The sequence below is a fragment of the Agelaius phoeniceus genome, chromosome 13, assembly GCF_051311805.1.
Source record: "Agelaius phoeniceus isolate bAgePho1 chromosome 13, bAgePho1.hap1, whole genome shotgun sequence".
Lineage (NCBI taxonomy): Eukaryota > Metazoa > Chordata > Aves > Passeriformes > Icteridae > Agelaius > Agelaius phoeniceus.
Genome location: NC_135277.1, coordinates 1,752,514 through 1,766,990, shown reverse-complemented (window position 1 = coordinate 1,766,990; position 14,477 = coordinate 1,752,514). Strand labels below are relative to the sequence as shown.

Genomic DNA, 14,477 nt, shown 5'->3' with positions numbered 1-14,477 from the left:
TGCAGCAGGGCTTTTCTGGGATGCCTTGAGTTTGTTTTCCTAAAAATGAAAGCAGCAGCACAGGGGATAATCCTGTACTCGTGGCACTGGCCTGACCTGTGGTTCAGTCCTTGTTTGTCATGAGCCAAACCAGGGAACTGAACCCAACACTCCCTATCTCAGATCAGGGCTCTCCTCCTCAGTGCTAAAGTCAGACTTTTCTCCCTCAGTAACTGCTTAAATTAGTTTGTACAATTTGGCCCAGCCCCACCTAGAAGGGATTTAAAGAATCCATATCCCTGCTCCAAGCAAGGGACATTTCTTGGAATGGGCACCACCACGGATGGATGCCATCACCCACCCCAAGGACCTCTGGGGAGATGATTTTACCTCTGTGGGTTTGACTAGAAATCCAGGCTTGCTCCCAGAAAACCCTTCCAAGCAACATTTCGTGGAAACTGGTACTTTGTTACCAAAAAGCAAAAAAAAAAAATTCTGGTTTTGCCAAAGTGACATTTTCTGACCCAAGAAAACATTTTGTCAAAAAGCTTCCCAACCACTCTGCTGGGAATGTGCTCTTTGCCATCAGTCCCCAAGGCTGGAGCGCCGGGGTGTTGAAATGTTACTACAGCCCTGGAAACTGTGAGTCAGCTTGTCCCCACCCACAGCAGATACTCGTGGGAAGGGCCTTGAAAAGCCTGGAAACTCAGCAGCTCCTGCCTTGTGCAGCTCCCATTAACCCGTTCCCATGAATCCCTGCTGAAACCCAGCCTTTGGCCAATTCCTGACGGATTTTGGCTCCTTTTTCTCCCTCCTGATGGTGATGAATTGTGGAGGATATTTAGTTTCAGTCCATCCCTAAGCAATTTGGCTGATTTGGCCCCAATTCACCCCCACGGGCAGCAGATGCAGCCCCAGCACGGGCTGTGATGGAATTGGGATGGGATGGGATGGGATGGGATGGGATGGGATGGGATGGGATGGGATGGGATGGGATGGATGGATGGATGATGGATGGATGGATGGATGGATGGATGGATGGATGGATGATGGATGGATGGATGATGGATGGATGGATGGATGGATGGATGGATGGATGGATGGATGATGGATGGATGGATGGATGGATGGATGGATGGATGGATGGATGATGGATGGATGGATGATGGATGGATGGATGGATGGAGGGAGGGATGAATGGATGGATGGATGGATGGATGGATGGATGGATGGTTGGATGGATGATGGATGGATGATGGATGGATGGATGATGGATGGATGGATGGATGGATGGATGGATGGATGGATGGATGGATGATGGATGGATGGATGGATGGATGGATGGATGGATGATGGATGGATGGATGGATGGATGGATGGATGATGGATGGATGGATGGATGGATGAATGATGGATGGATGGATGATGGATGGAGGGATGATGGATGGATGATGGATGGATGGATGAATGATGGATGGATGGATGATGGATGGAGGGATGATGGATGGAGGGATGATGGATGAATGGATGGATGGATGGATGATGGATGGATGGATGGATGAATGATGGATGGATGATGGATGGATGGATGGATGGATGGATGGATGGATGGATGGATGGATGATGGATGGATGGATGGATGATGGATGGATGGATGGATGGATGGATGGATGGATGGATGGATGGATGGATGATGGAGGGATGGGGAAACTTGGATCCCACTTGGAGGAAAGGTGCCAGAGCAGAGCTGGCCGCTGGGCTGGGATGTCAGTGCACCCACCTGAGCATTCCTTGGCCAGGCAGAGGCTCCTGCACTGATGTCCCAGGTTCTCCATGGGGTTGTCACAGGAAATGGCTTCAAACTGCCAGAGGGCAGGGATGGATGGGATATTGGAAATAATCCTTCCCTGTGAGGGTGGGCAGGCCTTGGCACAGGGTGCCCAGAGAAGCTGGGGCTGTCCCTGGATCCTTGGGAGTACATCCAGGCTATTCCAAGCCCCCTTGGATGGGGCTTGGAGCAGCCTGGGACTGCCATGGCAGGGATGACACTGGCTGGGCTTTAATGTCCCTTCCAAACCAAACCATTGCAGGATTTTATGCCCCAGGAGTGTTGGGAAAGTGGGTCACTTGTAACCCATGGATTACATCCCATGGGAAGGGTTTTGCCAAGGCTGCAGCTCCTCCAGGATGGGGGCACAGCCTGAGGTGCTGAGGTGAGATCACCTCTCTGCACAAAGGGTTTCAAGATGCCAAGGAGCTCTGGGAGTGTGGAGTCCAGCAGTTGGGAAATTCTCCATGGAGGAAAACTCTTCAAACATAATTTTTTTAATACTTTGGATTTATCAAAATGCCTCATTCTGATTTTAGCTTTTTCCATTTTGAAGAGGGGCCAAGGTCCTATCACAGTGTGTTACCACACAGGGTATAACATTTGCAAGAGCAAAATGAAAAATCAGTTTGAACTGGAAAATCATGGCAATGTCATGAAAACAAAGGAAACGGGACATTCTGATGTTGTCAAATCCTTTTTTCTCTGGTTCCTTTCAAAATCAGCTTCCAGCAAAACCAGCAGGATTTTATGAGGCATTTTAGTTTTTGGCAGAGCCCCTGGCTCTGGCGCAGCAGGTTTGTGGTGCTTTCTGTGGTCGGGCCCAGTCACTCTGAGCCCCCATTCCTGGGGGGAAAAGGGGGTGCAATGTGTCCCCCAGCCCTCCCCACCCCTTGGGGGTCCCCCTCTGCCCCCATTTTAAGGCATTACAATAACCTACAAGTCGAGCTCCTACAACATTTAAGTGTCAGTTATTAATTTTGTGTTTTAACCCCTGCATTCTTCTTTTTGATCAGGAATGTATCAAATACTAGAGATTTTTTTTTAAAGAAGCAGAAAATGATGATATTAATTTTCCTTACTGAATACCTGGAGTGCCACAGTCAGGGTTTGGGCTCTGCTGATGCCTTTGAGGGTGCTGGCAATGGCAGGGCTGGTCCCTGTCCCCCTTTTTTCCCCATCCCAGCTGCAGTTTGGCTTTGGGAAGAGGTTGGTGCCCTCCTGGCCACCCACGGTCCTCTTGGACCCAGGAGGATTTGGCTTTCTGTCATACCTGGGAGATCCATGTCAGATAACACTGGCAGGCTTTCAAAAGCTTCTCTCCAGCTTCCCTGCCAAGACCTATAGGATGTGTTCCAGAGCATCTCCCAGGAATGTTTGTTATTATGACAGGAAAAAAAAAAAAAAAAGAAAAAGGTGGTTTAAAATAAAAAAAGCCAGTGAAAGAGGACATTGCTGTTAATCACCAGCAATCCTTTAATAAGCACCATTACTATAAATTGTGTGTGCATTGTGGGGGCACAATCGAGGGCTCTGTTGTGGCTGCCCACGTTGGGGCAGGAGCAGGAACAAAGTGCTGTTGTTGCAGGGGCTGGGATGGATGGCATGCGGGTGCAGTGGGGCTGCTCCTGCATACCTGTGCCCGTGGAGATGCTGGGCTGCTCCAGAGCCCATGAAAGCCCCATTGTTCTTGCTGCCATATTGCACACTCCATGATTACAGAGCCTTGGATGAGTCCCTGGTTGCAATAATAACCTATTCTTAGCTCTAGCACTGCTATATTTAAGATTTATATATATTTAAATGCTGGTAATTGCACATTTGGGACATATTGTAATTTGGGTGACAGCTTGGAAAGACAGTGGTGGGAAGAAAAGCATCAGCTGTGTTTGGGGAGGTGAATCCTGGGGTCATGCAGGGCAGGGTGATCCGTGGGGATTTCAAACAAGGGCTGGGACCTCTCTGGAGCAGCCTCAGGATGGGCAGGGATCCCACCAGGGTTGCAGATCCATCCCTGGGAGTGTCCAAGGCCAGGTTGGACAGGGCTTGGAGCAGCCTGGAGCAGTGGAAGGTGTCCCTGCCCATGGTAAGGGGTGAAGCCAAATGGGCTTTAAGGTCCCTTCCAACCCAAACCATTGCATGATTCCATGAGATCCAGGCAATCCCAGTTTCTACTTCCATGTCTGAAGCTGAAATATTCTTTTTTTACTCCTTTTGTGCCTTCTCACTGTGAAAAAAGGCGTTTCCCTCCCACAGTGGGGTGCTGGGTTACTTCAGTCCAAACTGTGGTTCAGGTGTGAAGTGTGGCTGCAGTGTCAGGGGCAGCAAGTCCCTCACAGGTTTTGTAGGAGTTTTTACATCCTTAACCAGGCAAGCTGCACATTTCCTAAACCTCACCCCAAAATGGCAGGGGAAAAGGAGCTTTGCCCCTGGTCCTACAGGTCAGAAGGGGCAGAAGTGACCCCAAAATCAAAATACCTATTTACATTCTGTGTTTATATTGATGCAAACATCGGTGGCACACAGCTATGGATTTTAAATGGACTGTTTGATGTTGCACTGATTAGCTTTGCTGTAAAAAAAAAAAAGGTAGTCTTCATCCAGTGGATCTAAATTGTGTTCTTGAATAGATTAGGGCAGGTTTGGGGAAAAGTGGACAGAAATTTGGACAGAAGCCTTCAGGTATCAAAAAACCACCCAAAAGATTCCAAGAGAAAAACTGCAAACATTAAGGTTGCCTAGGTTCTGTTGGTAGAAATAATTTATTTGGTTTTGGGTGTTTTTCGCTTAACTGATCAACTGCTGGGGGATTAATTGCCCAGATTAATTTTTGCTTATTAGCGAAGCCTTCAGGCTGGCCCCAAGCTTTTCCTCCAGCAGGTTCCCACCGATCCATCCCAGGGTGGGGGAACTTCCCCACATCCCTGGGATGGAGCGAGGATGGGCAAAGCCGTCCTGCTCCGAACCCGGCTCTCGCCTCCCTGGCCGCGCGGGAATGGCTGTTTTATAGGCATTTATTTATTCATTCTGTATTCGGGGAAGGGTTATTGTGATGGGTCCCATCCCGGGGTGCCCCACGGGCACTGTGTGGCTGTGGGGCGGGACACGCGGCCGCGGCTCCCCCCGCTCCCGGCGGCGCTGCTGGTGGCCCGGGCCGGTCCGTGTCCCCCCGTTCGCTCCCCCGTTCGCTCCCCAGCCCGCGGTGCCGGCGCGGTCCCGGCCCCGCCGTTCATTCACGGCCGCGCCGGGCTGGGAGCGGGGCGGGGCCCGCGCCGCGCGCCGGCCAATGGGAGGCGGCGGCGCCGCGCGTCACGCGGCCGCGGGCCAATGGGAGCGCGCCGGGCCTGAACTTTTGCCACGGCGGACAAGTTGATACATCGCGGGGGTGTGTCCGGCGCGCGGCCCGCGGGGGGGCCGTTAACCCCCTCGCTGCCGTGACCCACTTTCGCCGCGCCGCGCTCGCCCACCCCCCCCCGCCCCGCGCCGCCGCTCCCCGCGGAGCGACCCCCCCTCATCCCGCCCCACGGCAGCGCGGGGCCGCGCGGGGCCGGCGGCGGGCGGGCGCGGGGCGGCGCGGGGCGCGGGGCGCTTTAAGCGGTCGGAAACCCGAGCCGGTGTTTGCGCAAGGGCCGGTGCCGCGCGGAGCCGCCGGAGTGTCTAGACTGGCACATGATGGGCGGCAGCCAATGGCGGCGCCGCTCGCGAGGGGCCCCGCGCGCGCGCCCCGGCCACACAAAAGCCGGCGAGGGGCGGGCGGGCGCGAGCGGGCGGCGGCGGCGGCCCCGGGAGCCGCGCACGGAGCGCGGGGACCCGCCGGACCGGGGCCGCGCCCTGCGATGCGGACAAGGGACGCGCTGACAACCGGCCTGCGCTGCGGGCTCTGCTGCTGCTGCTTCTTCGCCTTTCTGATTTAATTTTTTTCCCTTTTTTTTAAATAATTTTTTTTTTTACTTTTTTTTTTTTTTTTAAATACTATTTTTGGCTGAAGGGATCCGACGCCTCCGAGCGGCCCCCGGCGCCGGTTCCCCGCCGGGCGGCACCCCCGCGCCGGGCGCGCTTCCCCGCTCCTCCCCACCTTGTATGGTGGAGCGGCCGCGGGGCGCAGCCGAGCGCTGCCCCGGGCTCCCCCCGGCCCTCGCCCCCGCCGCTCCCCGCCCGGCCCCGCGTTGGCAGCCGATGTAGGGCACGGCGCGGCGCGCCCGAGCCCCAGCGCCGCCACGGGAGCGGCCCCCGCGGCGCCGTCTATGCCCGCGCCGCCCCGCCGCCCCCCCCATGGTGCGGCCCCGCCGCGGGCCGTCGGAGATCCGCTGGGCAGCAGCGCCGCGGGGAGTCCGGGCTGCTCCGGGGCTGCGATGAGATAGAGCCGGCGGCGGAGCGAGGAGCCCCGCGGAGGAGGGCGGGGGGCGGCGGAGAGCGACGCGACCCCCGGCCGCCCGCGGGTCGTATGTTCAGGTCCAAACGCTCAGGGCTGGTGCGGCGACTTTGGAGGAGCCGCGTCATTCCGGACAGGGACGGCGGAGATGGGAGCGCCAGGAGCGGCCACGACCTCGGAGCCACCGGCAGCTGCAAGATCGCGGAGAAAAGCCCCTCGGTGGAGCTCCGCGCGGTAGCGCGCAGCCTGCTGCTGCGGGAGCCGGAGGAGCGGCGCGGGGCGGCGGGCGAGGCGGCGCCGCGCGGGGACCCCATGGCGGAGCGGCGCGGGGCCCGGCTCCGCGCCCCCGGCTCCGCGCCGGAGAGCGACGGCCGGACCGTGACCTGCTGCCTCTTCTCGGAGCGGGAGCCGGGCGGCCCCCAACCTCCCCCCGCCGCCGCCCCCGGCCCCGACGGCGCGGCCGACGGCGGCTCCCCGGAGCGGCGGGGCCGGGAGGCGCGGGCGCGGCTGCTGCTGCTGGAGCAGGAGCTGAAGGCCGTCACCTACTCGCTGCTGAAGCGGCTGAAGGAGCGCTCGCTGGACAGCCTGCTGGAGGCGGTGGAGTCCCGCGGGGGGATGCCCGGCGGCTGCGTCCTGGTGGCCCGCACCGAGGTGCGCCTGGGGGGCCTGGCGGCGCCCCCGCACCTCCTCCTGGGCAAGCTGTTCCGCTGGCCCGACCTGCAGCACCCCGCCGAGCTGAAGCCCCTCTGCGAGTGCCAGAGCTTCGGCGTCGCCGACGGACCCACGGTCTGCTGCAACCCCTACCACTTCAGCCGCCTCTGTGGGCCAGGTGAGCAGCGGCGAGTTGGGTCCCCCCCGCCACAAACACGCACCGATTTGGGGGTTCGGGGTTTCTGACCCCTCCCTGGGTTTATCCGAGCCCTGGCGGGCAGCGCTGCCCCGGCCCCGCGCTGTTGCGGGGATGCCCGGGGGGACGCGCCCGCTCCGGGGTCCCCGCCGGGCATCCCCCCTCTCTGGGAACCAGCGCTTCCAGTTGTGCGTTCAAAGCCCTTTCTCTTTATTGGTTTTTTCCCCTTCCCGCGGAGTTTCCCCGCTCTCCGGGAGCCGGACGGGCGATAATCGGCGGCTCCATCCCGCTGGCGCCAGCCTGGCTCGCTCCTATCGGAGCCGGGCGGTCACCGCCGCCGGCTTAAAGCCGCAGGCGCTTCGGGGGGGCTGCGGGGATGTCCCCGCCGCGGGGATCCCCGCACCCGCGGGGACTTCGGGGGCTCCTGCAATTCTCCAGGGTTTCTCTCTTTTTTTTTTCTTTTTTTTTCTTTTTTTACCGTGGGCAGAGATGACCGTTTTCAAGGCGTGGGTTTGGGATTGTTGAGGGTTTTTTGTTTTTTTCAGCAGTACTCGATTGTGTGTCCGTGTCAGCAGGGAATGGTTACACGGAGCAGAGACATGTTGGAGTTTGAGGTGCAGAAACGGAAATAATATTTAATAGGCTGTACAAAAACTGTAATGAGAATGGACAGCTGGATTCCCACTGCCAAGAGGGCAGGGTTAGATGGGATATTGGGAAGAAATTCTTCCCTGGGAGGGTGGGCAGGCCCTGGCACAGGTGCCCAGAGAAGCTGGGGCAGCCCCTGGATCCCTGGAAGTGTCCCAGGCCAGGTTCGATGGGGCTTGGAGCAGCCTGGGACACTGGAAAGTGTCCCTGCCCATGGCAGGGGTGGAAGGAGATGATTTTTTATGTCCTTTCCAATCCAAACCATCCTATGATTCTATGCTGACTGTCCCTTTTTTTGGCAAGAACTTTGATTTTATTATTTCTGTTGCAATCTGGGCTCCTGCCTCGCTTTGCATCACTTCTTTCAAAGAAACTTCTCTTCTGGGCGTGCTTCTCCCGAAGGTCGCTAGAGGCTGGAGGCAGCTCTTTGACTCCAGCTGGAGTTGAGCTGCGTTTTTAGGAACGGGGCATTTCTTGTAGAAACGGGAGAAGTTTCCCAGTGTCTGTCCTGCAGCCGTGGTGGTTTTCCCAGCGGCGAGCGGCTGCCAGCCCTGTGCTGGGAGTAGTAGAAAGCAGAGCTGTTATCGAGTGGCTCCTTATCACCTTGATAGCGGGTGACGGTGCCAGGACCCCGCCCGCGCCGGCTGGGCGCTGGTAACAGGAGCCAGGAGAAGGCCTTGATGCCCTTTTTCCACAAGTGGCTCCCTGCAGGGATCATCCTGTTGGTGTTTCCCACCCATTGGGGTGTGAAAGTTCTGGGGCGCTTCCAAGGAGGCCCTGGTGACAGCAGGATGGAGTGCGACCAGCACAGCCAGGTCTGGCTGTTACCTCCACACGGGGACACCAGCACCTTTATTTTTTTTATATTTTGGGATTTATAAGCACCCTTTGAGAAGAGCACCCTGCTCCCTTCGGGGGACTGGGGAAGCTTTTCTGAGGAGCAGTAGATGGCCCCAGAGCCGTCACACGGGGGATGCTGAGGTGCTTTAGGGGAGCCCAGCCGGGTGAGCTGCAGTTGCTGGCTGGGTGCTCTCCGGTCCGGGTGGGGGCTGAGGGGCACTCCCGTGTTTCCCTGCTCTGGGGTCGGTGTGGTGCCCCTCATGGACTTCACAGAGCAATTCCTCACTGGAGTCTGTGCCTGCTCAATGCTGATGCAGCCCAGCTGGCTGCACGCTCAGTTTTGGCAAGTTACAATTCAAGAAACATCACTGCCATACTGTGGAAGGGGAAAAGAAACCCCTGTAATCAGGGCTTGCAGTTTCCCCGTGGTCCTGACCCTTCCAAGAGCAGCGAGAATGGTTGAATGACCTGGTCCAGCAAAGCACCTCTGAGGACTCGCTGGGCTTGGAGCACATGGCTGCTCAGTGCTGCTGCTTAAAGCTGAGCTCGGGAGCTTTGTGAGATGGATTCAGGGTGAGGGGGATCATGGTGGCCTCTGCTCCTGAGTCACTCTAGTGTCAAAGCCTTTTGGGATGGACCGGGGTTATGGCATGGCTTGGTGGCTGAAGCCAGCCCGGCTCTGGTGCCAGCCCTGCGTGCCAAGAGGAGCCTTCTCATCACCCAATCCTTCTTTTCAGTGCTTGGGAAGTGTTTGGGGAGCTCTTGTCAAGCCCTGTGTGTTGGAATCACCCATGGAGGGTTGTCTCCCAGTGCAGATGATGGAAATGGGGTTCTTGGGCAGCAATTTGATGTTTTGTGTGACTCAATCTGTGGGTGTCCAGGCACAGATATGGGGCAGAGGGGTGCAGCACTTTCAGTAGCAAAGCCCACTTTGAAAGTTCAAGGTGGAACACCCATTGTTCAAAAATTAGGGAAACCTTGGTCTCCAGTTGCTTTTGTTTTGCACTGGATGTTTATAACCTTGGAAGAGTTCCTCCTACCCCTAAAGAGAAAGCGAGAGGGTTTGTTGATAAACCGAGCCCAGCACTAACCTGAAGTTTTGTTTTTCCAGAGTCTCCACCACCTCCCTACTCTCGGCTGTCTCCTAATGATGAGCAAAAGCCACTGGGTACGTGTTTTGTCTCTTTTGATCTCTGGGAACTCTTTCATGGTGCAGCCCCGGTGCTGGTTCTGAGACAGCCCTGCCTGGCACGCCAGGCAAAAGCCAACAAGTCGGGGTTTTATGGCTGCTCATTATTTCTGAGCAAGCATCAGCTGACAAGTTTTAAGAAGTAAATGGATGCCAGTTTATCCTACCAAATTACCGTGCAGACACATGCATATTTTCCAAAATAATATGAAGCTCTATTTTTAATGAAGGCGTAATGAAAGGTTACCAGACGTCATGTTTTGTCTGCGTGTGTAATCTGCGGGAGTGGGAGCTCCTGGGTGCCATTTCCATAAAGGCCTGGCTGTGCTGCTCCATGCAGGAACCAGCTATTACCCTTCCTCTGCTCCTTACAAAGAGATGGAAACCCTTTGAAACTCGGCGCTCTGTCATTTTGGAGCGGGGTGTCACTTCTCCTGGGGAATTATAAGAGGTTTTCCGAGCAGAGTTGGTGAGAGCAGCTTTGGGGTGGCTAGGCTGGGTGTGGAGTGCAGGATGCTGGCAGCCCTGGATCCTGGTCCTGTGTGCTGCACACTGGCCTGGAGATGTTTTGAGCTGGCATCGCTGCATCCTCACCATCCTTTCTCATCTTTGCCTCTTGTGCAATTAAATGGGAGGCAAAGACACGGGAGCATGGGAGGGAAGGGAGGAATCCCACATCCCTCTTGGATTTCTTGCTGGGATCAGTGCAGCTGGGCCCTTTCTGCCTTTACCCCGTGGTCAGTGATTTGCTGGGGTTAATGCCCAGGGGAGCTGCTTTTGCTGCCGTGGGGCAGGGACAGGGAGGAGACGAACGGGGCTTGGCAGGGATAGGAGGGGACAGCAGTGCCCGCCTGTCCCGCCCAGCCCCGGGGGAAGGCGCTGCTGCCCCTGCCAAGGCGAGTCCCTGCCCTGCCCGGCCTGGGAGCAGCTCAGCCATGTGTGCACCCCGCGCCTGCATCGCCACAGGGCTGTGACCAGAGCAGCCTGCAAGGCCAACTTGGCTTCTGGTGGCTTTTTCTCTTTTTTCTTTTTTTTTTGTTATGTGTTGAGGCAAAAAAAAAAAAAAAAAAAAAAAAAAAAGGAGTTGTCCCTCCCTGCACTCCCCCTTCCAAGTTAATTCCTTTTAGAAACTGCTTGTGCTGCAGGGAGAGATGATAGTGAGGGACACGTGACTTTATTAAAACAACAGCCAGGGGTTGAAATTTGCTTCACTGGCTTGTTTGATTGGAAAAATAATAGTTAATCTGTGAGCAAACAGTTGAGCACTTAATTAGAGGGGTGTAAGCAAGAGAGAATAACAAAGACTCTTAACTTGTTAAAACAAAGTTTCCTTCGCTTCAGCAAAGAGGAAGGAAGGAAGCAAGAATAAACAGCTTCAAGAATTTTAATGGTGATAATTAAGTATAGTAACTCTGACTTGTTTAGAGGCTTAATGTAACTTTATCCAGTAAGCACCAAGTTCCTACTTGTTTGATCAACTTAACTGGAGTTATTTTTGTGGTCGAGGCAATTCAAACTTTGCATTTGCGTGGTGGAGCTCCAAAGTTAATGGCTGCTCTCTGGCTCTGTGCAGAGTTTCTCTCCTGGGGAGGTGGTGGGAAGCCCAGCAGCCACGGGTGCTCACGTAGCGCTGGCAAACGCAGCAGCACTAAAAGTGCTTTTTTTTTCCTTTGTTTTCCTCCCCCAGATCTATCAGATTCCACGTTGTCCTACACTGAAACAGAGGCTACAAACTCTCCCAACGTCACGCCCGGAGATTTCTCAGGTTGGTTCTCAGCTCTTGGTGCTTTCCCCCCTCCATGGGGGCTGGTGGTGGGGCAGGACAGCAGGAGGGGATGGGGGTCCTGGTCCTGCTCTTGGTTTGTGCTCTGGCTGTGCAGAGAAGGACAAAAAGCAGTTGTTTGAGTTGGTTTTTCAGAGCCATCCCTGTTGTGTGTGCTGTGGTAAGATGCTGTTTGTGGGGTGGGCAGGGATGTTTGGAGGTGGCCACAGGGTCACATGTGTCCCGTGTGGAGCCACCAGGATGGGTGCCAGGCTGCAGGACTGTGGGGCTGGGCTGTGGGCCCTCCCCATGCCATGGCAGGGCAGAGGGGCCCTTGCAGAGCTGCTGCTCTGGGGAGGTTCTTGCTGGGACCGTCGGGCTGGTGTTACCTGTTGGGCCCTGGCCCCGGGCTGCGCTCCCTGCTTTCATGAGCAGCTCCCAGCTACGGAGCCATTGGAGATCCCGAACAAAGCTTGGCTTAATTAGGTCCTGGTTTTTGCTCTGCCCCACCCTGCAACCTTTCATTCACTTAATGGGGCTCTGCAAGGCCTGGGGTGGTTTTACCTGACAGCAGGTAGAGCTGGGGCTGTCCTTGGCTCAGCACATCCCACATCTCTGTCCCTGCTGGCTCACTGTGTGACAGGAGGGGCCTGGCTGTAGGACCAGCCTTAATTCCTTCGCCTGGTTCATGGTCTGAGAGCCAAACGTGGGGTTTGGTGGAGCCCCATGTGCCTCCTTCAGCAGCTGGGGTGGGGCTTGGGCGCCTCTGAGGCTCCTGGCTGGATTGCTGAGCACGTGGATGGGATGTGCTGCTCACCTGGGGATGCTGCCAGTCAGGGGAGGTGCTGGAGGGGACCTTTGGGGTACTGGTGCCTTGGTTGTGGCATTTCTCTTCATTTTCTTTCCTTGCAAGAGTTCATGGTCAGTTTGGTGAGGCTTGGGCATTCCTGGGGATGTTTAGGTCAGTCCCAGCTCCAAAGGGTGTTCAAACAGCACAGGGTCTGTATCATGGCAGGGTGGCACACGTCTCTCTAGGGATTTTCCCTTCTCCTTGTCCTTTCAGGTGTCCCTGTGGTTGGCCCACAGGCTTTTGCTGTGCTGCCAAGTGTCCAGAGCAGGGGAACAGTTGATAGCAGGACTGGGATCACTGAGCTTTGTGCTCTAATAAATGTGTTTGCAGTTCCCAACAAACATTCCTAGGGCTGGATGCACATCCCTAAAGCTCCCCGTGCCCGTGGCTTTTGTTGTAACTTGATAATTGGCATTAATTACAGCAGCCAAGATGGAAAAGTGGGGTTCCTGAAGATGTAATGGTTTAGCTTCCCTCGTGGCTCAGTCTTTATGGGACATCTGGTGGGTTTGCTGGAAAGAAGAGAGATTTTAACTTTTCCTTGAACAATATAATGATAACATGTGACTGAGATTGTGCTGAAACCAGATCCCTCCTCTCCCCCTGTGCTGTTTCCAATGGTGTAACTTTTAATAAGAGTCTGGGGCTGGGTGATTTATTTTTCCCCAGTGCTCAGGATTGCTGAAAGAGGATAAGAGCCCTGCTGAAGTTAACCCATACATGTCATCACAGGCAAGTACAGGGGAAAAACCCACTTAGGCTCCAGTCTACCTGCCACATTTCAGTTTGTTTATTCTCCATTTCAGCTCATTTAATAGCTCTGCTTGAAGTGTAGGTCTGTGGGAGTGATACACAAAGCACGTGGTCCTCCCTGCCTCCTCTTGTGTACTCAGTGTGCATTTAGCTTGTCTTCCAAAAATAAGTACATTTTGGATCTAGCATCAAGCCACTGCTATTTATTGGTCCAGCTTTGATCATCAAAAAGGCTTTTCCTACTAAAGCCACAAAATTCAATTTTGCGTAACAAAGAGAACCATTCTTCTCCTGTTTCTCCTTTATTTGATGAACTTCTAAACAGGAGGTTTTAGGGTGAAGGCAAAAGATGATCTCTGTCACATGTGTTAATTTAAAAAAATAACAAACCCTGTTTTTGAAGTAGAACCTTCCATGGCTAAAATATTACCCTTAAAAAGAGGGAAACAGTGAAGTGTCAGGCTCACTGTAAAGTTCAGAGGAGCAGTCAGTGCTAACTGAAGCACAAGCTGTGGGTGGTTGGGTGGATGTGACCTGGATCCATGGATGATTCCCCAGAGCCCTCTTCATCTCCTGATCAAAGCATCTGGGTCTTGGAACAGAGTTGTTTGTACAAGGGTCAGTGTGCAGCCACAGCTTCTCCCTTGGAATGGGGATGCTCCTGTTTTCCCAGTGAGGTGCAGTGGCCTGGGAAGGTCTGGCTTGGTGGCCAAGGGCACATGGAGGTGTCTGACCCTGCAGTTTCCTCCTCCTGAGCTCAGGCAGTGCCACGCTCAGCACAAGGAGAGCTCCATCTTTCCCTCCTCGGATTCACTCCTGCCTGGGGAGCAGAGCTGAGCAGAACCTGCTGTTTGGGGTTACATTTGAAGCCCAGGTCGTTCCTGTGTGCCCCGGGAGCCAGCAGAGCCTTGGCCAGTCCTGGCGGCTCCCGCCGGGGCTGGGGAAATACCAGGGAAAGGGCAAAGCCCAGCAAGGCAGGAACAAAAGCTCAGCCTCGTGACTCATAATTGGTGGAACATTTGTAGTAATTTTTTTTTCCCTTCCCCTCAGACTTGGCTCCTCCAGCACTTGCCAAGAAGCTGCTGTACCCGTTAGACTTGCCAGGCGTGTGGAGGCTGAGCCTCTCTGCAGGGATGGGGTGGGATGGGATGGAGCAGCTGCTGCGGCTCTGGGATTGCCTGCCTTCCTCTGAATCCCACAGGGCTCTCCCTCACTGGCCCTGGCAGGGACCTTTTCATAAAACCCATGGAATAGCCCCATTCCTGTTGGAAAAGCCCCACCATGAGTCTTGGGCAGAGTTCTTGTTAGTGGTGGCTTTAAATAGGGGAGGGCAGGTGGGAGAGCAAAAGGTGACCTTGCATCTGTAGGTCTCTGTGCTGACTGACCATCCCAGGGAAGATGCTGGTTTG

General features: G+C 55.2%; 1 protein-coding gene across 1 annotated transcript in view; it reads left to right on the top strand.

The window, feature by feature from the left end:
- The first annotated feature begins 5,454 nt into the window (after window positions 1-5,454).
- SMAD6 (SMAD family member 6) overlaps window positions 5,455-14,477 on the top strand; it is a 37,704-nt gene continuing 28,681 nt past the window's right edge. The window contains exons 1-3 of the mRNA XM_054642042.2: window positions 5,455-7,008; window positions 9,626-9,682; window positions 11,391-11,468. Of these exons, the coding sequence (XP_054498017.1) occupies window positions 6,252-7,008; window positions 9,626-9,682; window positions 11,391-11,468 (892 nt within the window). The 5' untranslated portion in view covers window positions 5,455-6,251. The remainder of the gene's footprint in view (window positions 7,009-9,625; window positions 9,683-11,390; window positions 11,469-14,477) is intronic.